At 50.1% G+C, this 22,509-nt stretch overlaps 1 protein-coding gene across 1 annotated transcript; it reads right to left on the bottom strand.

The window, feature by feature from the left end:
* Positions 1–1,094: 1,094 nt before the first annotated feature.
* Positions 1,095–20,184, bottom strand: Il16 (interleukin 16). Its single transcript, XM_059253285.1, has 8 exons — positions 20,047–20,184; positions 14,189–14,333; positions 10,822–11,923; positions 9,962–10,130; positions 7,595–7,696; positions 4,734–4,992; positions 4,304–4,426; positions 1,095–1,544 (listed from the first exon to the last, which is right to left on the bottom strand). Exons 1-8 carry the CDS (start codon positions 20,182–20,184, stop codon positions 1,357–1,359), a joined length of 2,226 nt encoding a protein of 741 aa, XP_059109268.1. The 3' UTR covers positions 1,095–1,356.
* Positions 20,185–22,509: the final 2,325 nt, after the last annotated feature.

Below are 22,509 nucleotides of genomic sequence, written 5' to 3'. Positions count from 1 at the left end.
TGTCCTGTCTGTGGTCCTTGCCAGGCCTTGCCCATGTCATCCTTATTTCATGGGAACAGAGGACTAGGGATGAGGATCTGAACCCCTGGCCCAGACCTAATAAACCGTACTTGCTGTGGATCATCAAGATTCACACTGAGTTGTCCTGAGCTTGGCTTACAGATATTCAAAACTGACCAAAGCAAATATTCTACTGGCCATACCCATGCTCCGAACAGGCTGGTGGGGGTGGGGTTGTTTTCCCCAGGTGTGCTGTGTTTTAAAGCTCTGGGCCTGCTCATGTCTACCAGGTCACAGAAGCAATGACAGTCTCTGCCCCACCATACCCCAGGCAGACAAGCCAGTCATTGTCCTGAGGCTCAGTACCTCCCAATACACTGTCACAGGACCACCATTGGTGAAGTGGCTGTGATCACAGATGACTGCCATTTAACATCAAGCAGAATGCCTGACGTGACAGGTGGGACATCGGTAGTCATTTCTATTTTATGCTCATATCCATGCTGGTTCATCCTGTGAGCACATCTGTCCACATCTTAACTCACACTACACTCCTCTATCGTGGTCCCACCCTTTCTAGGATCGCTTCTCAACCCAACCAAAAGCGGTCTTTTAAGTGTTTGAAAGTGTTCTTGATGACAGGCTACATCTTACAAAAATGTTCCTGACAACATATCCCCTTTCCTTGAACCCAGGCAGATTTTTGCCTGCTCTCAGTGGGAGTATAGTGCAAGCAATGCTATGCGTCTTCAAAGGCAGAACATTAAAAAGATGCAGCTCCTGCCTGGCTGTGGTGTGTGTACCAGGCAGCCTGGCTTCGTGGTGCAGAAGTCCAGGCCATGAAAAGACTTCTCAGTCATCACTTAGCACCAGCAACCAGAGGCACAAGCAGTGACCCTTCATAGGACACCAGCCTAGCCTTGAGTTGCTCTCTATGATGCTTCATGGGGCCCAAAGGTGCTGTCCTGCAAGACCTGCCTGTCCTGCAGATTCCTAAGAGAAAACTTGCTGCCGTGGGGCGGCTTTCATTGTACTTGGGTGATGTTCAAATCAGGCCATGGGTTTCATAGCAAACTGCAACACATCCACTTTATTATGGCACCAGAATATTATCACTAAGCTGTTTATATACATACACTCTACGCTTTGTATCGGCCACCTCTGTGTGACTCTGTCCTGACATTTAGAACAACCCTCCTGATGGGCAGTGTCCCAGAAGGTCCAAACCTGAGCAGCAGCTACCAGAAGCACACCCGGGCTTTCCCCAGCCTGGGTGAGGTGGGTAGCAGAGACCCTGAGAATCGGCAGTGACGGGAGCTTCATGCTCCTGCCTTGTCTTAGCGTCGGCATCCTGTCTTAGGAGTCTCCAGACGCTGTCATCTGCTGGCATTGGAGGCCTTTCCTTCTGATGACTACAGTGACAGGTCCGTCAGGCAATGCCTTGATGACATTCCAAGCTTCAAACCGAGAAAGACCTTGCACGGCAGTGCCAGCAAGCTGCAGGATTTCGTCTCCTGGCTGGACTGTCTCACTCTGTTCAGTCCCTGTGAAGAAGAAGACGACAGGTGATCCTGGGCTTCGCAGGCAACAGAAAGAATAAAAGGTGCTTTCTGAGGAACCAGGACAGCTCAGATGTGGATTGCCACCCACCTCTGGGAGCTTGTCAGTGGTTCTAAAGTGAGCTGTTTCACAGCGTGGTAGCTCAGAGCTTGGACACCAGACTCAGCTCTGTTTTCAAGTGAAGAGATGGCAGTCAGCCCCAAGCCAGAGCCCAGGTAGAGACTTCCACAATTTCTAGAGAGCCCCTGGGGCTCTGGGTCCTTCCTAACAACCCCTATCTATCCTACTTTGTATTGACTCCCTTCTTCTGGTAATACTACCAGCCATGGGTCGGAAAGGGTGTGAGCTGGAGAAACATTCCCGAAGTGATCTTCAAAGGGCTGCTGGCTTGGTTGGCTTGGGAAGAGCTCTGTGTCTACTCAGAAAGACATATCCCTGCATGGCACCCACTCAGTCAAAGATGCATACAGAAACCATGACATCTTTTACTGCTTATACCGAAGGTAACCCTCTCATTCATCTGACACCACGGCCTTTACCAACAGTGAGTAAGAGTATAGAATAGTAATGAAAATACAAGGAGGGATATTGAGCAAGCCCAACAGGCTTGTGCTGGTGCTCTGCACTCCTGGCAGCGTCCCCTGGGGGTACACACCAGTAGATTCCCTTTTACAGGAGTGGAAACCAAAGATGGAGAACTTCACTCAGAGCTTGAAAGTGGCTCAGTTTTAGGGTCTAGGCTTGAACTCTGACCTTCAGGCTCTAGCATCCACATCCCATGGTACCACACCTGCCCATGGCTGGAGGCTTATTCCCATGTGTGCACATGAGCCCAGAATAGTGAAGTGACTTGCCCAAGGTCATGCCACTGTACATGGCGAAATTAACATTAGAACCCAGGTCTCTCAGGTTTGGTTTCCTTGAAAGCTAAAGGCATCTTTTCCCAGAACTGCAGTTAACATGGAAACTTGGGTTTAATTACCACACATGACTCAGTCTACCCACTTAGTTTCCACGATGCTGCAGAACTTAAAATCTGCTAGCTATAAAGGCTCATAAGGACAGATAATAGGGATTGGATGCCTTTGGGATTCCAGTTCTAAAAGTTCCCAGACACACACCCATACTTTTTACATCTTCTTGTGGATAAGGAACCTCTAGGGTGGTAAAGAATGGTCACCTGGTGAGTTAGCGACAGGGCTGGACTACACCCAGAGCCTGGCATCTAACCAATGTTTTTTCCCTCCACATCCCTTGTTCCCTTGCCCAAGGCTTCCACCTAAGAAGTGACAAGGAGTTGAGGATAGATTTGCATGGTAGCGACAAGGTGTTCACAGTTTTCTCAGGAAAATCCATATCCAGCAGATCCACATGTCAGATTGCCTGGCAACCCGATTCATAATGAATAAGACATCCAATGAAAAATGAACACAAGAATCAATGAATCCAAGGCTAGAGTAAAGCTAGCTAGGCTGTGAGACAAGTGCCAGCCTCTGGCTTTACTCAAAATGCTCCCATCTGGGGCTGGAGAGATGGCTCAGTGGTAGGAGCACTTGACTGCTCTTCCAGAGGCCCTGAGTTCAATTCCCGGCAACCACATGGTGGCTTACAACCATCTGTAATGGGATCAGATTCCTTCTCCTGGTACGCATGGAGATGGAACACTCATGTACATAAAATACATGAATAAATGTGTCTTTTAAAAAATGTTGCCATCTTATGCATCATGGATTGTTTGGCTGGTTGGTTGGAGACAGACTCACATAACCCAGGCTGACCTTTTAGTCGCTATGTAGCAAGGATGACCTTGAATTCCTGAGTGTCTTGCCTTCACCTCAATGCTATCACAGCTGTTTGCTTTTAAGGTTAACGTTTGTTTCTAAGTACATTGCACAGAAATAGTATTGATCTTTCTCAATGCATCTTTTGGCGCCCCTCAACTCTGTGCCTCAAGCCAGAGCCTTACTTGCCTCTTTCTATCCCTGGTCCTGCCAAGCTGAGCAAAGCCTGTTGTGGGATATTTGTACACTGTGTGAACAGCCAATAGCTAGGCAGGACGTATAGGCGGGACTTCCAGGCAGAGCGAGGAAATAGGAGGAGATAATCGAGGCACAGGGGAGATACCAGGAGACATGGAGAGGAAACAGAGATGCAAGATGGAAGAGCAGAAGCCGGGCAGTGGTGGCGCATGCCTTTAATCTCAGCACTTGGGAGGAAAAGGCAGGCGGATCTCTGTGAGTTCGAGGCCAGCCTGGTCTACAGAGCGAGATCCAGGACAGGCACCAAAACTACACAGAGAAACCCTGTCTCAAAAAACCAAAAAAAAAAAAAAAAAAAAAAGATGGAAGAGCGGTAATGCCATGTGATAGAACATAGATTATATAAATGGGTTAATTTAAGTTATAAGAGCTAGTTAGGAACAAGCCTAAGCAATAGGCCGAGCTTTCATAATTAATAGTAAGTCTCTGTGTCGTTATTTGGGAGTTGGCTGGTGGGACAGAAAAAGACTCGTTACACAAGCCTAGGGCTCAGTCACGTGAGAGGACCCAGCAAAAGGAGAAGTAAGGGCATGGCTGAGCAAGGGCACTAGGCCAGAAAAGCAGAACTGAGCACACAGGGGTCAACACGTGACTCAAAGGGCGTGGGAATCCACGGGGGCCCAGAGGGGTCTCGGGAGTTTGGGGTTTGAGGTGCCTCCTGCATGCCCACAACTGGAGAGGATGTAGAGGGAAAAGGGACCCACCTTTGAAAATCCTGTTGATGGTGAGAGGCTTGTCTCCATGAAGGGAGCCCTTTCCTCCCTCCAGGCTGAAGCCTAGCCCTGCAGAGGTCTTCTCCAGAGTCACTGTGCAGACAGTGGCCTCCACTGCAGGGGAAAGCACGTGGGCGTGGTCAGCGATCTGCTCTTCTCCCAGGCCCAGCTGCCCAGGCTGATGCCAGCCGTTTAAACACACACACACACACACACACACACACACACACACACACACACAGGGAAACACAGACTCACATCTCTGCAGCACACCAGGCAAGCTGGAAAGGTGTGGGGCGGTCACACATTCCCACACAGTGCCACCAAGGGTGGATCTAATTGGCCAAAGGCAGGCAGTATGTGGCTCACAAGGGGCCTTTCCCCACACCAGTCCCCATCCCACTGCACTGGGAACACTTACTAGATTCCGTCGAAATGTCGCTGGCTGCTGAAGCCGATGCTGCAGAGTCAGTAGAGGAGTTCAAGTCGTGAGTGGCCTCCACAGTGGCTCTCCTGGTGACAATGACAGCTTGCCTGGGGTCCCGAGCTTGCCGGAGGATAGCCAGGGCATCATTGTGGGTAGCCCCCTTGAGAGATTTGCCATTGATGGAAAGGACCTCATTGCCCTTTTGAATTGTGCCTTCCTGGGAAGCCAGGCCATTTGGAAACACTCTGTGGACCTAAAGAAGCCAAAGGAATCACAACCCACACACCACCCAAATCAGATCCCCGTTTGTGCTGACAGAGGACTCCAAGCCAAAGGAATCACAACCCACACACCACCCAAATCAGATCCCCGTTTGTGCTGACAGAGGACAAACCAGGTATCCAACCAACCCCGGAGGAGGTTAGGGCAAAGACAACATCAATTGACTCTATCTCAGGTCAGAGCAACAGGCCCGGGCCAGCTTCTAGTCAAGGCAGAAACCACCAAAGGGGATGGCCAGAGAGTCCCCAGCACTCTTCCCACACGATACCCTTGACTGATCACTCCAGCCCCGTCCACTCCCAGAGAACGTCTTCTGCCTTATCTACCCCAGATCACATTTCTAAGAATGCTTTCCTGGCAAAAAAACTGGGTCTCTGGCTTATGGAGGGGTATTTATAAGAACAGGTTTCTAAGATCAAAGAAATTTGGAGACACCAGGTTAAACAAAATCTCCCAAAATGTTCATTGTTTAAAGATCCCAGCAACCCTCCGATGCCAGTTTACATCTCGGTTCTCTGAGTAAGCAATGTAATAACATGGTAGCTCTCTAAACACATTTTAAGGGAGCTTATCCCTTCTGGAGATACACTCAGGTCCCATTTCTACAGGAAGAACTTGAGGTGCACTATCCTAGGCTGTCTAGACATTGTCATTCTTTATCTGGCCCCTTTCTTCTTTCTGCATGATATGCAGGAAAAAAGAAAAACCTATCTTACGGCCAGAAAGAAAGATGACTCAGTGGGTAAAGGTCCTTTCCACCACACCCAGAGGCCCGAGTTTGAGCCCCAGATCCCATGCCACACAGCCTGGATCATGAAGTTAGGGGGTCTGAGAATATTCGAGTTGGCAACTGGTGACTTGAACTTGTGGGTGAGGACATGCTGGTCAGATCAACAAGACCAGGATTGACTGCGGGTCCACAGGGAAAGATGCCTAGAATGCAGACCTGCTGCTCTCCCCATGCTGTTCCAGACTTTAGGTCCCACAAAACAGGAGGCTCGCCACAGGCTCTGCAGCCTGGGTGAACACTGTGGTGTGTGTGGCCTGTGCACAGCACAGGAATCACCCCACCCTTCGGCTGGATCCCACTGAGCTCAGCCACCCAACAGGTCATCTTCACAACTGTCCACTTGAACATTTGCCTTTCACAAGTGGATGAAAGCAGGGTGGCCCCTTCCTTTGCAAGGATTTGCCTTCCATGGGCTCCTCTTTACACGATATGGAAAAGTCTACAGTCCTAGTCCAGAAATTTTTTAAAATGCTCTGTGGCTATAAGTGGTACCTATCTAAATCCTAGTGACCATCATAATCTACATTTCCAAAGGAAATTATGTGATAAAGTTGGCCCCAATTCATGTGTGCATAAGCACACACACACATGTGTATGCACATTTGTATGTGTTTGCAGCAGCGTATGTGTGCACATATATTTGGAGACCACAGGACAACCTCAGCTGTCACACCTTAGGCATCATTCTCTTTGTTTTTTTAAGACAGGGTCTCTCAGTAGCCTGGAATTCACTGAGTAGCCTAGGCTGGTTGAGCAGCTGGGAATCTGCTTGTCTTAGCTTCCCCGGCTCTGGAATTAGAAATGCACCTCTGTTCCCACCTTTCCTTTAACATGAGTTCTGGGAATCAAGCCAAGCTTCCCATGCTTGCAAGGCAAGTGATTTGTTGACTGAGATATCTCCCTGATTCTGGTCTCCATTTTTAATGTATCTTCCACATATTTTCAAAAATTTGAGTATTGGGGCTTTAAACCATGCAAACTTTCCATTCAGATGTTCTGGTGTAGAACATATGCATGCATACACATGTGTGCATGTATGCACATATACTTACACATACACACAGTATATTGTTATGCTCCACGTGTCTTTAGTGTTTGTTTGTTTTTTGTTTTGTTTTGTTTTGTTTTGTTTTGTTTTGTTTTTGGTGTACTGGTGCTGTGGGATGGTCTGTATGTCAAGTGTGTTGCTGATTGGTCAGTAAATAAATCACTGATTGGCCATTGGCTAGGCAGGAAGTATAGGCGGGACAAGGAGAAGAATTCTGGGAAGTGGAAGGCTGGGGGAGAGACACTGCCAGCCGCCATCATGACAAGCCGCATGGGAAGATCCCGGTAAGCCACGAGCCATGTGGCAAAGTAAAGATTAATAGAAATGGGCTAAATATAAGAGTAAGAGCTAGACAATGACAGGTCTGAGCTAATGGCCAAGCAGTTTAAATAATGTAAGAATTTATATGTTTATTTTATAAGTGGGCTCTGGGACTGGCGGGACTTGGTGGCGGGAGCTGGAGAGAAATTCTCCAGCTACATACTGGGGCTGTTTAGGGTGCACAGAGACCTTCTTCATTGAAAGGGATATAATGTCAAAGAGTTAAATCTGCATCAGACAGGAGCCCACACTGTGCCTCTTGAGAAGAACGGTCCCAATGACTTTCCTTTAAAACCCCTGTTCTTACCCTGCCCAGTGGCCTGGTGTTTCCCAGCACAAGACCCTTTCCAGGCAAGTCTTCTCACCCCCAGCAACCCACTCTGGCTCTGGCATGCCGATTCCTGGGCCACTCACCGTGATCACCTTGTTTTCCAGATCCGCCCCTCCTGCCAAGCTGAACCCAAGGCCAGCACCTTCTTCCTTGTGTAAGATGGTGACGTGAATGCTGTCTAATTGCTGTGGATGAAAATACATACATTCACAACACTGTACTGCCGCAGCGTGAACAATTTAACACATGCTTCAGCACCATGCTGGTTTGTTTTATTAAACACCAGCTGGGCCAGGACTGCCACCTCCTCAGACTTCGGTTTCATCCCACAGGAATTACAGGAAGCTGAGGAGGGGAAACGAATATATGTAAAGCAGCAAGCCCAGCCTTTTCACTCTCGTACCCATCCACACCCAACTCCCACAGACTGGCTGCATATCGCTAAGTCAGCTAGAAATCTGTCTAGGCTGGAAGATGCTGCTTTATTGTGACATTTGGGACAACGGCAGGTGGTAGGATTTGGGTCAGACTCTCAGAGGCCAGTGCTGGTTCACAATTGCTAGCTGCTCCTTCTCCCACAGGCACAGCAGCAGGAAGGGGCCCAGCTGACATCACGCTCCATCATACATGCATGTACACATATGTACACACACACACAGGCACACACAGAAACTCCCAGTCAGGAGCCAAGACAGCCTTACGGCACTATCCAGAAGCAGGGAATCCCATTCTAGTCTAGAGCTGGAACCTGGCGCTCCAGTGCCCACAAGAGCCATAAAGGTGGCAGACATGGGCATGAGTGACAGGCACAGAGGGAGAGCCAATCACATCTAATTCGAAGGGAGGCAGATCCAGTGCTACTGGCTTATTCCTTTAAACAAAACAGTCAGCAGGCTCAGGACTTACGACCTCTGGAATCTGATAACTTTAAAACATCAAGTAAAAGTTAGTCTCAAGGCCATGGTTCCTGGGCCACTAGTTTGTACATGGTACTAGGAAAGAAAAACCTGACAAAGCAGTCCCTTGGTCATGGGCTACCGGAGCCCCTGACTTGCAGGTCTTCTAATGGGGAGTCCCCAGGACAGAGGAGTAACCTAAGTGTAAAAGCCCCATTGACCCAAGCTGTCGCACACCTTTGGGATTATTTGCAGGCTTTATTTCTTGGTCCTGTGGGTGCCTGCCATGCTAGGGAAAAAAAAGTCTTCTGGTAACACTTAGATAGTCAGCTCTGAAGTTGAAGTTTTACTTCCAGCATATTATTTGCATTAAACCAGGCTCCGGGGACGGGTGGCTCATGCAGGCTACAAGTGATTGGTGAGAACCAAAGAGGAGAAACCACAGCCCAGAGGCATCTCGGAACCACCGGTCTTAACTGCACCCTTGACCTCAGAAGGGCAGCTATGACTCTTCCAATAGCAAAGGAGAGTCCTTCCTTCCCAGTCTGCAGGATCTCAGTGCAGGGATGGGCATGGGCCCTCACAAGCTTGCAGAGGGTGAGAGCCATGAGCCTGGCTCCTGACTGCTGGCTCCAGCTCTGGCTGGGCCACTTCCTCTCTACACACCATCAACTGTGTTCAGCACCTACGGAGGGTGGGGGGTGGGGTGGGGGGGAGCGGGGCTTTCAGAATGACGTGGCTAGGTGCGGAGGCCCTCCTGAGCTCGCCTTGATGTGTGCAGCGGAAACAATGAAAGCATCGAGGCGAGAGCTTACCTCACCTATGCTGTTTCCCACTGACAGTGCTATGCCATGACGCTTCTCTCTGGACTCTGATGCCAGGTCAGCAGCCCATGGCATGTTGGCACAGCACTGGACTTGAGCTCAGAGACAGAGCACCCTGGCTCTGTGATCACGAACCTCTCTTCTCATTCATAAAATGGTAAAAAAGATGCCAGGACAAGGGACCTGGTCACATTTCCCCTCCACCTCCAAACACACACACACACACCTACACACACACACACACACACACCCCTACACACACACACACACACACACACACACACCCCTACACACACACACACACCCCTACACACACACACACACACACCCCTACATACACACACACACACCCCTACACACACACACACACACCCCTACACACACACACACACCCCTACACACACACACATACACACACACCCCTACACACACACACACACACCCCTACACACACACACACACACACACCTACACACACACACACAAACACACAAACACACACACACACACACACACACTTCCCATGCCAGCTAAGGTCAGGTCTTGACACTTGTTTGTGTCTTGTGTCACAGGTTGTCCCTCTAACACAGACAGGACAAAACCTGGACCTGATGCCAGCACCATGACAAGCCTTGAGCTTCTTTAGCTACTTCTCCCCGGCCCAGCTGAGGTGACCACAACAGCCCACAGGGAGTTCTTGTCACTGCAGATGTGCACATAGGAAACCCACCTTCAATGTCGCCTCGTCTAGAACTCTCACTTCCTCGATGAGCTTTTTCAGTTCTTCTGAGCTCAGCAGGGAGATGACTGACTGGCCTGGCTGAGAAGAACAGTGGTCCCTGTCCTCAGTTTCCCCGGGGTTGGCGAGGCCTTCTGAATATTCTCTGAGCTCTGAAAGGCTTTCACAAACAGAGATAACACAGTGTGTGATTCTTGAATTACTCCATCCTGCAAGGGGCGCAGTGCTTTGGGAACTCTATTGTTTGATGTAACATATCCTTTCTCTGCAGCATGAACAATAAATAAATCACAGCTGACTCAAGAGGGATAGACCCAGACCCAGGCCTGCAGGAGAAGGCCTCAGATCCCCCTAGTAAGCCACACATCTGTGAAGCAGGTCTCATCCACCCCCGAGTTCCAGCTAAAGAGAGTGCACAGGACAGGACTCTGCTCATGGCCAGAGTAAGGCCTGGAGGGAAACAGGACTAAATGTCCATACTCCCTGTCTAGGTCCTGGGCTCAAGTGAAAAGCAAAATGGGTCCTTGTTGGAGAGTATCTCCTAGCCTCACCCACAGCTCCTTAAGTTGAGAGTGGACCTTTCAGTATGCATCAGCCTTGTGTGTGTTTGTGGGCAGTTTCCTAGGGGTCTGGTCGGTCCCCCCACTTCCTATCCCAGCTGAGGTCAGGTGTGTGTAAACTACTCCTTAACATGGAAGACAGAGCTACAGTGCACATCTGTACACACACTGACAGGAGGTGAGATGATTTTTTTTGACTGGTATAACTGAGAAACGTTTAACTGCTATATAACGTTAAAAAAAAAAAGAAGGATGGGGACAGTGGAGAGGAAGCAGGGTGCACACACTCACTTGAGGGAGAACCCTGTGTCCGAGGCAACGGCTTCACCAAGACCTTCTGTAGCTGTGTTGTTGCTGTTGTTGGGAGACAGCTTTGGAGAAACCCTTTCCCTGGGGACACAGGTGACCTGGCCACAGGAGCCTGAACACGGAAGGCACAGCAGGGACTTCATGACAGCTGACGACAACTGGCTGCTGATGGAGTAAAGCTTACTGGCCTTTTCATCCAGCAGCTTGGTCTCACAGGACTGGGTCCTGGTCAGGGGGAAGCTCCGGGCCCGCTGACTTGGCATCTTGAGGCCTGGGCCTTGAGTGTCCTCAGTCTGTGTCGTCAGAAGTCTCAGGAGAGGGTCTGGGGAGAGAGCTTTTGGGCTGGGTCGCTGCCCTGGGGGTGGGGACTCAGACATACCTGGGTCCCTGACCTCCGAGGTGTTAGGAAGGCCTGTGGCTATGGGCTCTGTTTCCACCTGCCTGTGCTTAACAGAGACTGTAGCCCCTCGCCCCAGGAGACCAGAAAATCGTCCTCCGTCCTGTTTTCCTGGAAGTTTGGTGGTCTCCCCGGAGCTGGGCTGCAGGCTCAGTCTCTGGACTCCTCTCTCTGGCAGTTGTGAGGAGCCAAAGTTTTCAAAGGAGCTGATTCTCTGCCTGATGGAGGAGGAGGAGGAGGAGGAGGAGGAGGAGGCCTGTGAGTGTGGCCCTGATGACTCCCTGGAAACAGGTGCTGGCTGAGAGGCTGAGGCTACTTCCGAGGGTCTTCTGGGGTCTGGGACACGATTTCTCAGACCCTTCAGGCTCTGACGAAACCAGGCTGGCTTGGGGGCCACTGGGGGCCCTTTCTTCACAGTACAGCCATCGGCTGGCTTGTGAACTCTGGGAGCACCGTTGGCCGTGTCCACTTTTGACAGGACCCCCTCTGGGTGGCCCTGCGTCCCATCCTCTTCACCTAGGCTGGCGTTGGGCTGTAGTGGCATGTGGCTGTGGTTCTCGCTCATGATAGGGCTAAATAAGTTTTTGATGCAGTCGGAAATTCTAACCCAAGGGTCTTCAGTGGTGGTATCAAAGCTATAGTCCATCCGCGCCTGCCTCTTCAGCAGCGGGTGTTTTCCCGGTGACGCTGGCGGGCAGAAACAGAGCCAGACCTGAGCATGACACCTCATTGGGGATTTTCTTTCTAAATTCAAGTTACACTGTTGAAGGGCTCTGGAGCAGAAACAATGAGCACACTGGGGACCAGCTCCAAGGGCTGCCACCTAACTGGGGTGCCAGCAGGCAGAACTGAAGAACCGGAGGAGAGTACCTTCTATCAAGTAGATGTGTGCTAGGGAAATAATCTGCTCTGTCGTTTGACGAGAGAGGACTCTAGATGGGTGAGGGGCCAGGGCTGTTAGAGTCAGGCCAGACCCCATGTCGCCTCACCGCCCACTCAAATGTCCTCTCCACGGTCTAAAGCAGTCACATAGGAAACTTACGAGAAGTGTGAAGTGAGAGCAATTCTTGTGCCTCGTAAACTTTCACTCCCCACGTCTCATGTTGGTCCACGTATTTGATTTGGACTCTCCGTGTCATTCAAAAGCAAGAAGAATGAGTGTGCCTACCAGTGGGGTGTGTACAGCTTGCTGAGGCGCTCTCATTTCGAAGGCATATTGCATACCCATGTGCCCACCCGAAGCCGTGAAGTCACGTGAGTGTGATACTCTGCCCACACGCACACAGGTCGTTGACCAGCTTGCTTGGGAAATGGGTTTTTCTCAGTCAAAACAATTGATGAAACTGTTTGCAGGTAGAGAAAAGCTATGTGTCATTGATTTTGAATTGTGGCTATACATTGGAATCTGAAGGGGCCCTTTCTCACTTCTGAGGTGGTATATCTGGGCTATAGTCTGGGCATTCGGGATGTGGGAAGCCCCACAAGATATTTCACTGTATCATCCACTTTATGCTCATTATATGTCCTCAGGCTGCCATGTCCAAGGGGCAGCATAGCAAAAGCTTTCTCAGAATAAGATAACATTAAAGTGACGTCTACCTGCGTGGGCGGGGGAGACTCTGCACGCGACTCCCTTCCCTAGGGACAAAGGAGGTTGGCATCAAAAGGGATGCCACTGTCAGTCTTCTGTGTTTCCCACGCCTCATCCTTCTCTGCAGAAGACTAGGCCGCTCGGGGTGCACGTTCCAGGAAGAGTCTTCATATAAGGGTGCACCCTCGTTTGAGGAACACTGTTTCCTCCCATCTCTTACCACAGTGCCCAGCCTCAAGGGAAGCAGAGCCCTGAACTCTGATGACACCAAAGAAGAGCCATGAGTGATCGTGAAGGCCTGCGTGGGTACTAGAGACTACAGGACTTTAGCAAGTAAGTCTGGCCCTTAGGCTGTTTCTGCATTTATAAATTGTCCAGCTCTAAGGGCTGGGATGGTAAGAATTAGGAGTCCAAAGTTCTACAGGGAAGTCGTCTGCAAGCTAGGGTGTGTCCTCACCTAGGATGACCAAGCGAAGGGAGGGGAGGGAGGTGGAGTCTCCCTGGTGGGGCACCTCTCTGGGTGAGATCATTTCACTCATATTGTCCTTGACTCTCCAGAGGCCTTCATGTGCTTAGAGAATATGGTTTGTAGCCTCCTTATTTACTTACTTCCCCTGCCATACTGGGAGCTCCTCGGGCAGGAAACCATCTGGAGCATCCCTTCCTCCCTCACCCCTGGCACCAAACACAGCCTCACACACCTACCAGTCACTGTATGCTAGCTGCAGTGAGTCACATATCGGGATTCCATGTGGTCTTTAATACTTGCTGACCGGTGAAGGAGCCCACAAAGGCAAAGGAAATTGCCCAGAATCACAGTTAATGAAGGGTGAGCCCAGGATCCTCTGTTCTTTCTAGTAAGCCAATAAACACTCAGGCTATGGCCTTGTATTGGCAGGTGTACCACTTGGACTTCCCGTGGCTATCCACCTCCTGGATGTGGTTCAGACCATCAGCAAGCACTGATCACGCTTTTCCCACACTGCGCTCTCAGATTTGAGCATAAATGAATCAAGTATGCTGTCTTGCTGACACCCATATGATGCAGCTGCTCGGGGTAGCTGGGTTAGCAATAATCGTTGGACATCTTTCCATGTAGACCCTCAAGAACGGCCTGCACCCACACCATCACCTCCCTGGAATTGCTGCTTCAACCAGGAAGCTTATCTCTCCAAAGAGCGCTTCCCCTGTCCTCCTGCCCCAGCATCCCGGAAGCCTCCCTGTCCATCAACCCCGGCCACTGCCTGCGTCCGCTGTGCCCATGCAAGGCACTGATCTCAGACCAGACTCCAGCTCCTACTTGATCCGTGGCACTTTCTCCAGAAAGACTTTCCTTCTGGAAGATCCCCATGGTGGCTCACCTGGACTGGCACTCCTCCTTGGCTCTCCCTCTGTGGAGGACGAAGTCGGTGTGCTGACTGCAGGTCCTGGGCAGCAGGCAGGGATGCAAGGGCTTTTCCCTGCAGTGTCTTCCTGTGGCAGCAGAGGCAGCAGCTCTCTGGTTTCCTGTGGTGTAAACAGGAAGCCAGAGCGTGTCAAAACTGCAGTCTCCAGCTGTGAGAAGGCAAGGCACTCTTTGGTTAGGACTTGAACATGAATATTGAGACACCTCTAGAGGTGTCCCCACATGACTCCCTCAGCAGCCATGGGGAGAGGTTCCTTCCCCCGTAACACTGGGCTGTTGCTGCTGCACAGTTAACCCCGCTTAGATGCTCCAGGTATCCCTAACCTTCCAACAACCTTCTGTGCCCGATGTGGGCACGCATCATAGACATGGGAAGTTACTGGCTGTCTGTGATGGACACAAGAGGTGGGGATAAGAAAAAGCCTGGCACTACTTTGCTTACAACAGAATGTTGGTCAACTACCTAGGCAGGGGCCAAAGAGACCTCGCTTAGGAGCCCTCAAGAGAAAAGCATGTCAGTTGCTCCCCTCATTGGTTTTAAGTGTTTAAAATGACATTGTTTATTTGTTTATTTATTGTGTTCATGGCACACCCATGACGATCAGAAGACAATGTGTGGGAATCACTTCTCTCCTTCTACCACGTGAGTCCCGAGGACTGAACTCAGGTCATCAAGCTTGGTGACAAGCACCTTTACCCACTGGGCCTTCTTGCCAGTTCCAACTTTGTTTTCTTTTGTTTGAGGCAAGGCCTTACATGTCCTAAGCTAGCCTCGAGCTCTCTGTGTAGTCAAGGATGACCCAATGCTCCTGCACCCATGCCCCAAGTGCATGGACTCAAGGCCTGCACCACCACACTGGCTCTATATGGTGTTGGAGGTCAAACCCAGGCTTACGAGGAAAGCCCTCTATCAACTGAGCTCCACGCCGAGATTCCCGGGGTAATTAGTACTCGGTCAGCCCCGTGTTCTGGCTCCCCTCTGCAGCACTTGGGATGAATGACACCACCAAGCTACTGCAGAATGTTGTCTCCATGGAGAAGGCTGCTGCCTCGGGAATCCTCCTTAAAACAACCTTGGGAGGAGCTGGACCAGGTACCAAGTAGCCGTCGACTAGTTAGGTAGAGCTACCATAAAGCCTGCGTGAGACTCAGGGTCCAGAGGCAGCAGCAGCCAAGGGCACGTTGGATCTGGGTAGCACAGGAGGCTTGCTAGGGAAACGTTTTGCATCTGCTTCTGGAATGAAACTGAGACTTTCCCAGGCAACCAAGCATGGTAGCAAGCACAGTGCCCTCTAGAAGAAAAGGCAATGCCAGGACCCATCTAAATGATGCTTCTGACACAGGTTTGTGCGGAAGAGAAACAGTTTTCTGTGCTGGGGTGGCTCCCAAGCCCTGTTCATTCGGGACTCAGGTCACCATGGGCCAGGTGACAAGGCTATAGGCCTTCTTGCAGAGGAAGGATGGTGGCAGGGGCACTTGCCTCATTTAGGATTGAAAAAAGACATGTCAAATGCCCAGGGTCTCAGACTTAGCGTCTATGCTGTCCACAAACATTCTTTGGGAAAGAAAGAACTGGAACAATTGGAAAGTGGTCACAGTCATTGGCCAGCCCAAGGTCCCTGCTCTAGGGTGGAGACTTAAGAGAGTGTTCTGAATTACGGAGGGTCAGAGCATCCAAGGAGGCCCTCCTGAACTAGTTCCATTAGCATTTAACAGTAAACCAGTAATAACATCCGGTCTTCTCCAAGATGTTCACCACACAGGAAAACACACTGTACACTGTTAGGGGCTCTGTGAGGTGACAGCCATCCATAGCCACAGACTGTTGGGTGCTTTTACAGACAGACATAGCCAGTGCCAGCAAGTCATCTTGGAAAGGACCCTGATGTATGTCTGTGGTGGTTTGAATGAGAATGGCCCCCACAGGCTCTGTATTTAAATGCTTGGTCCCCAGTTGATGGAACTGTCTGGGCAGGATTAGGAGGTGTGGCCTTGTTGGTGAGGTGTGTCACTGGGGGTGGGCTTTGAGGTCTCAAAAGCTATACCATTCTAGTTCTCTCTCTCTCTCTCTCTCTCTCTCTCTCTCTCTCTCTCTCTTCTCCATTGTAGTCTCAACATGTAAGCACTCAGCTACTGCTCAGGCACCATGCCTGCATGGTCATGAACTTATGGTCATGAACTCTAACCTCTGGAACCATAAGCCTAATAAATTCTTCTATAAGCTACCTTGGTCATGGTATCTCTTCACAACAATAGAAAAATAACTAAGACAAAGGCTGTATGTCTTACTTTCCTTTTTAAAAATTTCTTATTTTAAAAAAACTTACAAATAAACAAAAATTTCTCACACCAAAATTAACCAGACCCAAAGTCTATACAATTTAATGAACTTATATACAGTTAGAATTGGACTTTGAAATAGAAGTTGTGAAGGTTCACGTTAAATTTCACACTTTCAGTATCATACATATTTTCTGTACTTATCTGCCACCAAAGGCAAAAAAAAATTTCTATGATCAAATGATCACTGGAAAAATAATTATCTTTCCATCCTCCTTCACAACTCCTTCCCATCACCTGCACTCAGTCCTTCCTCAGGCCCTTGGGTCCACGTTTTCTTGTTCTTTCTTCATGTTAGACTGCACCCATGTGTACATTTGTTTACATGTACACACATACTATTGGCTAGATACCATTTATTGTCAGATGAACCCATGGTTTGTTTCTGAAACTGTATGACCTCACTTAACACTATACATCCTAAGCCCATCCATTTTTCTGAAAAATAATTTCCTGAATTTTTTAATTTAATTTTTCTTTAGAGTTGAGAAGTGTGCCATTTTATGTAAATCCATTTCTCCTCTTTCTGTCTCTCTGTCTCTCCCTCCCTCTCTCCCTTCCTTCCTTCCTTCCTTCCTTCCTTCCTTCCTTCCTTCCTTCCTTTCTTTCCTGTGTGTGTACATACATACATGTAAGTATACATACAAGTAGGTACTTACATGTATGTGTGCTCGTGCCTGTGTGTATATGGGTGTGGAGGCCAGAGGGACAACTTCAGGTGTCCTCAGGAGCTGTCTGTCTGTTTTTTGAGAAAGTCTCTCCCTGGTCTGGAGTGCCCCAAATAGGCTAGACTGACTGGCAGCGAGCACCAGAGATCTGCCTGCCTCTGCCTCCCCGTGCTGGCTTGCTGCTGCTGTTTCTGATGTGGGTTCTGGGACTTTGCTCAGGCCCTTATGCTTCACTGCAGGCCTTTTATCAATAAGCTATTTCCTAGACCTCCATGTTTTATCTTTTAATCAACACTTCTGGTGTTGCATTCTCTCTGGAAGAAGTCTTTAAAGTTAATCCTAAAATTATTTTGACTCTAAACAAAATTTTCTCAGGCAAATGTTTTCTGGCTCAGCGCTTTGTGAATGAGAGGGAGGGGAGGAAAGAAGACAAGAGGGTGAGAGACAGGGATTCAGCAAAGAAGACAAAGTAGTTTTCTTCAGTGTGCGTGGTATTTTGAGACAGTGTGGGTGCAGTGCCCACAGATGCCAGAAGGGGGCATCAGATCCCCCGAGAACCAGAGTTGCTGGCAATTATTAGCTACCATGTAGGTGCTGGGAATGGAGCATGGATCCTTTAGAAAAGCAGCTCTTGCATCATCTCTCCAGCCCCATGGGAAATATCTTGAAGGTCCTTTTGGTAGAGAAAACTGGATTTCCTTAAGTTACATTAAATGGGAAACATGCACAGACTGTCATACGTACCGGCTTGAGAAGGGTATTAGGACCCTAGAGAGAAAAAGACGACAGAGAGGAATAGGAGACGAATGTAGGAGGAAAAGAAGAAGAAGAGAGAGGGAGGAAGTGGAGAGAGGGTAAGAGGAATTGAACATGGAACCACAGGCAATAAGATCCACTTGGAAAGGCCAAGGATGTATTTGTTAAGAATGGTGCATAAAGTCAGTTGCTTCCTGTTTTCTGCCAGCCTAGGATCCTGTCTTTGTGATGTCATTCACAACAATGCTCTGTTGGTTGTGTGAATAAGTCACAGAAGGGTCTGCTGGCCATGGGAGATGTCCAGAGAGGACAGAAAAAAGCAGCCACAGAATGGCCTTTGTGTTACTGGGGACCGGGTTGCTGGTGAGGACAGGGAAGGAAGCCAAAGACAGGGTAGGGCGAATTGCTCAAGATGTGGGATGCTGAATCTGAGGAAGCGGTGTGTGTGTGTGTGTGTGTGTGTGTGTGTGTGTGTGTGCACGAGAGCTCACGCACGTGTGTTTATATGTGTCTATGTGCTATCTTTAACATCTTGGCGCCTTGCCTGCCCTTCCCTGCAGAAAACCTGCTTCCTCCCCTGGCTGCCTAACTTGGCAATGCTCCCAGCCCTACACAGGGCCCCACCCAATCAGGCAGCCCAAGGCCATCATCAGGGCAGGTGTTCTCCTTTCCTGCATCTTCAGGAGGAAAGCGAAACGTCTACCTTCTCACCTGCCTGTTTCTGATTTGCCTTCTAGATTCATTCTTGGAGTCAGAAGCAATGGCATATTTGCTGGAAGCGGGAGTCAGGGAAGCAGACCCCCGGGATAGCCCAGCCCTGGTTACTAGTCTGCCCGCCCTGAAAGTCTGCACTTCCTGTTTGGTAACACGGCTCCTCCTTCCTTCACTGTGCCTTGGCCAGGGAACTCAAGACCTTCCTCCCCCAACCACCTCACCGAAGTTTGTCAGTCTGCAATTTGGCTTCTTCTAGGGGATTCCCAGAGGCCTTACTTTACATGCTACCCCTAGCAATGTGAACTTAGTAAGTTCCTTTTCTGGTAACGGGGACCCTCGCCCTCAGACCCTTGCAAGGACAAACTGAGACAATATGCATAAACATGTCTAGCCTGGTGCCCTATGTTAAACGTTTCAGCAGCAGCCGCCGCCTTCCTGTCTACCTGCCTTCACTGAGGAGTGGGGCTGGAGGAAGAAGGTCTTGAGAGGGTGGTGCTGTATACTGAAGGAGGATGTAATGCTCCCAACAGCCGGTAGAGGGAGGCATTCAAGGAAGCCCCAAGTAGCAGCTAAGGACACCTAGACTTAGTCTGGTTCCTCCATTCTCCCCACCTACAAGAGGCAAAGTTAAGAATAAGCAATGGGGCCAGTTTCTCACATTATTCCCACAGGCAATTAGTTCTCCCTCTCTTTTAGTTATTTAGGTGACAATTTGTGGGTAAGCTGAGCACCTGAGATTCCCGGGCTCAGCCTCCCCATCGTGGAGCAACCCTGCTCCTGATCCACTACTGTGTGAGACCAATGACTCATGCAGAGAGAACTCTGAATGTTAGTGCCAACAGCTGGCAGGCCTGGAACTTCCACGTGGGTCCTGCGAAGCTTCGCGTGCCTCTCCCCAGTGGGCCTAAAGAGCGCGATTCTCTAGGCAACACTGCAACCTGCAGATAGATACCTCTAATGCTCAAGGGCAGCTGTGCACGATGCAGGGGACACGCGTCCCACTACGCACACCCTCCTACCTGGCTGCATGTGGGCAAGCTGTGCCCGGAAGGGTCTGTGACCTTCTCTTCCAGTTTCTTCTGAGGCTCGCTGTCATTTTTAAAGTATTTTCTGGGTGGAGGCTTGGGTTTGGAGGATGTCGGCTTTCTCACCAAAATCTCAAAAGATTTCTTCAGTCTCAGTGGTGGGTGGCTGTCTCTTTCCAGGCCCTCAGGAAGGGGCGGGCTCTCCTGATGAGGCCTGGATGGGACCCCGGGACACGGCTCTTGCTCCTGCCCTGGGGGCAGGCTGGGGCTGTGTGCGCAGCCTCCCCTCTCAGAAGGTTGTGGCTCCGCACCTGCACTGCAGGGACTGCCCCCTGGCGACCCAGACATGTAGCTGCTGTCGCTGCTGGAGCGGACCATGATCTTCTGGGCCCTTCGATGCGGGGGTGCCGAGTGCTTCTCACGTTCCTTCTCCAAGGTGGGCCGCCCATGCCAGCTGCTCTCCAGCCTTTTGACACCTGCATGGGAAGCACAAGGAAACGTCCTAGCTAAGCCCCCAGAAGACCAGACATCCCTACGGCTGCAGGCGGCACTCTGAACATCCCACTGCTCGGTGGCGGGCACCTCGGACTTGGAGCCTGGCAGCCTTGGGTTTGGACTCCAATACGTTTTCTAACTTGGAGTTGAGAAAATCATTCAACCTTTCTGAGCCTGCCTGGGACTGGACACAGAGATGCACTATTCAGTCCACTCAACATCACTCATGTGCAAGAGCCCGGTGTCCCGGCTGCACGGAAACTGGTGGCTGGTTTAGCTGTGAGCCTTTCCAGGGCTTTGAACCTGCAGAGAGATGCCATACCAACATGGGAGCAGCCCAGCCTCGGTGGGTGTCTGGTGGAAGGGAGGGTGGCCTATACAGAGCTAGCCATTGCTGCCAACTCGGGGTAACCTGAATGAACCATGCTGAGTGCAGGGTCCCCGGGCTAGCTGATTTCAGTTCCACCCAGCTCCACTCCTCTATTCCACTTCCTTGCAGAGGAGCCGACCCCCAGCTAACCTAAAAGACATCTTACACACTACACTCTGCCTCAGCATCCTCTTCCTGGGAGGAGACTAACACTCCACTTCTGCGTGTGTGAAAGGGATGCAATTCTAGTGTTGCTAGGCTTGCCTTGAAGTTCACTAGCAAAGACGGAAAACATGTGGCGGTGCTTTGAACCCCACATTTGAAGGGGTACCCTCTTTTTCCAACAAAAGAAGTGAAGTGAAGCCACAGCCCCACCCCCATCCCCCCACCTCCCACCCTGCATCTCCGCTCCTTTTCCTTCCCATCACATACACCATGGTTTTCTGAACTGTGGCATCTACGTATCTCCAAGACATTGTTCTTTCTAGTGGCAAATGGTCACTGATACCTCTTTCCTGAAACTACAACTCAAGGGACTGTGAGCCATGGAGACCTCGTCATTTGTGGGTTCATTTGGTGCAGTTAGGAGAGCCAAGAGGACCCTCATGAGAAAGCAGCAAAGCCAGCAGGATGTGATCCAAAACACACGTTAAAGGAGGAGCTTTTTGCTCTACCTTGGTCAGAGGATAGCACGACTCTATTTGAGAAACCTAAAACACTAAAGGAAGGTATGAAAGCTAACTTTCCCCTGCATCTAACCACCCCACCACTACCACTGTAAACAGTGTGCTCGTGAAGGTGGGGGGCGGGGGCTCCCTGTCAACTCCCCTGTGCTTCGGTACATCTGGGGTGGGTGGTACCCTAAGTAGGACCCAGTGGAAATAAAATGTGGTCCTGCCATTTCCTCTGAACGTTTTCCCACACACTTCAGCCTCCTTGCCAACATCAGCGTTAACTCTTCAGGTTGGCCTAGCACATGAGTGTCTTCAAGTGACCCGGCTAATGCCCACAGGTAAACACAGGAACTACCAGAGAGCCAGGTCTGTGACCCCCTGGCCAGTTTCTTCATGTACTGGTCATGTGTCTTTGGCAAGGAGCCTCTCTTCCAGGGCCTCGCTTATTCCAGGGATGTAGTGGAATAATACATTAAGATTAATGAGGAATTTTCAGTGTCTATATACAGATTAGGAATTGCAAGCTCAGGGCCTGCAGGGCCATTATGTGGGCAAGGCATTCTGGCAGATGAGGAGAGGAAGTGAAATGACTGCAGAGCACCTGCCACATTTAAAACAATACCAACCTTGTGCTTTGAACACAACGCAAAAATGAGAGCCAAATTTAACTGGCGAGCTCCTGTCTTTCAACCATCATCAGATGCCATGCATGTGTGCCATGACGGTTCTCATGCTGCTGAGGGTGAGTTAATGGCTGAACCCCAAGCTTTCTAAGGAGACAAAGATATTTCGAGTGAAGCCTCCCCACTCCCCTTACCTTCCAAGCTCCACTGGTGCCTGTCCTTTCCGAACTTGACGCCTTCCACAGCCTGAGCCACGGCTTCCTTGAGCTGCTGCTCAGAAACCTGGAAAAGATCCATCACTGATTCAAGCAAGAAGTGGAGGCAGGTGCCGCAGACTCGAAAGACTGTACCTACCATGCCCATGGCTTCTACTTTCCACTCTGCAAAGAGCTGACGAATTCAGCTTCCGAAAACACCCTGGGCACTAATCCTCCCCCAGAGTCTTCCGGGTGTCGTGTCGTGTCCATCAATAAAGACATTTCCATTGATCCCCCCTGGTTCTCCTTCTCCTCACTACTGCAAAACTCTAGGCAAAGTCGCCATTTCATAGTCTACTTTGAAATCTATTCCCTTAGCAATGATGTCACCATCATTGTCATGGTCATCACCATG

Source organism: Peromyscus eremicus, chromosome 1 (genome assembly GCF_949786415.1).
Source record: "Peromyscus eremicus chromosome 1, PerEre_H2_v1, whole genome shotgun sequence".
Taxonomy (NCBI): Eukaryota; Metazoa; Chordata; class Mammalia; order Rodentia; family Cricetidae; genus Peromyscus; species Peromyscus eremicus.
The sequence above is the reverse complement of the archived record's forward strand: the minus strand, read 5'-3'. Positions and strand labels throughout refer to the sequence as shown.

Coding starts and splice junctions, on each gene's coding strand:
- Il16 (XM_059253285.1), bottom strand. CDS start 20,184: ATGGGCGGCCCACCTTGGAGAAGGAACGTGAGAAGCACTCGGCACCCC. Junction 14,334..20,046: donor GGGCAGTCCCTGCAGTGCAG/GTGCGGAGCCAC, acceptor TTTACACCACAG/GAAACCAGAGAGCTGCTGCC. Junction 4,993..7,594: donor TGGAAAACAAGGTGATCACG/GTGAGTGGCCCA, acceptor TGGCTTCTTTAG/GTCCACAGAGTGTTTCCAAA.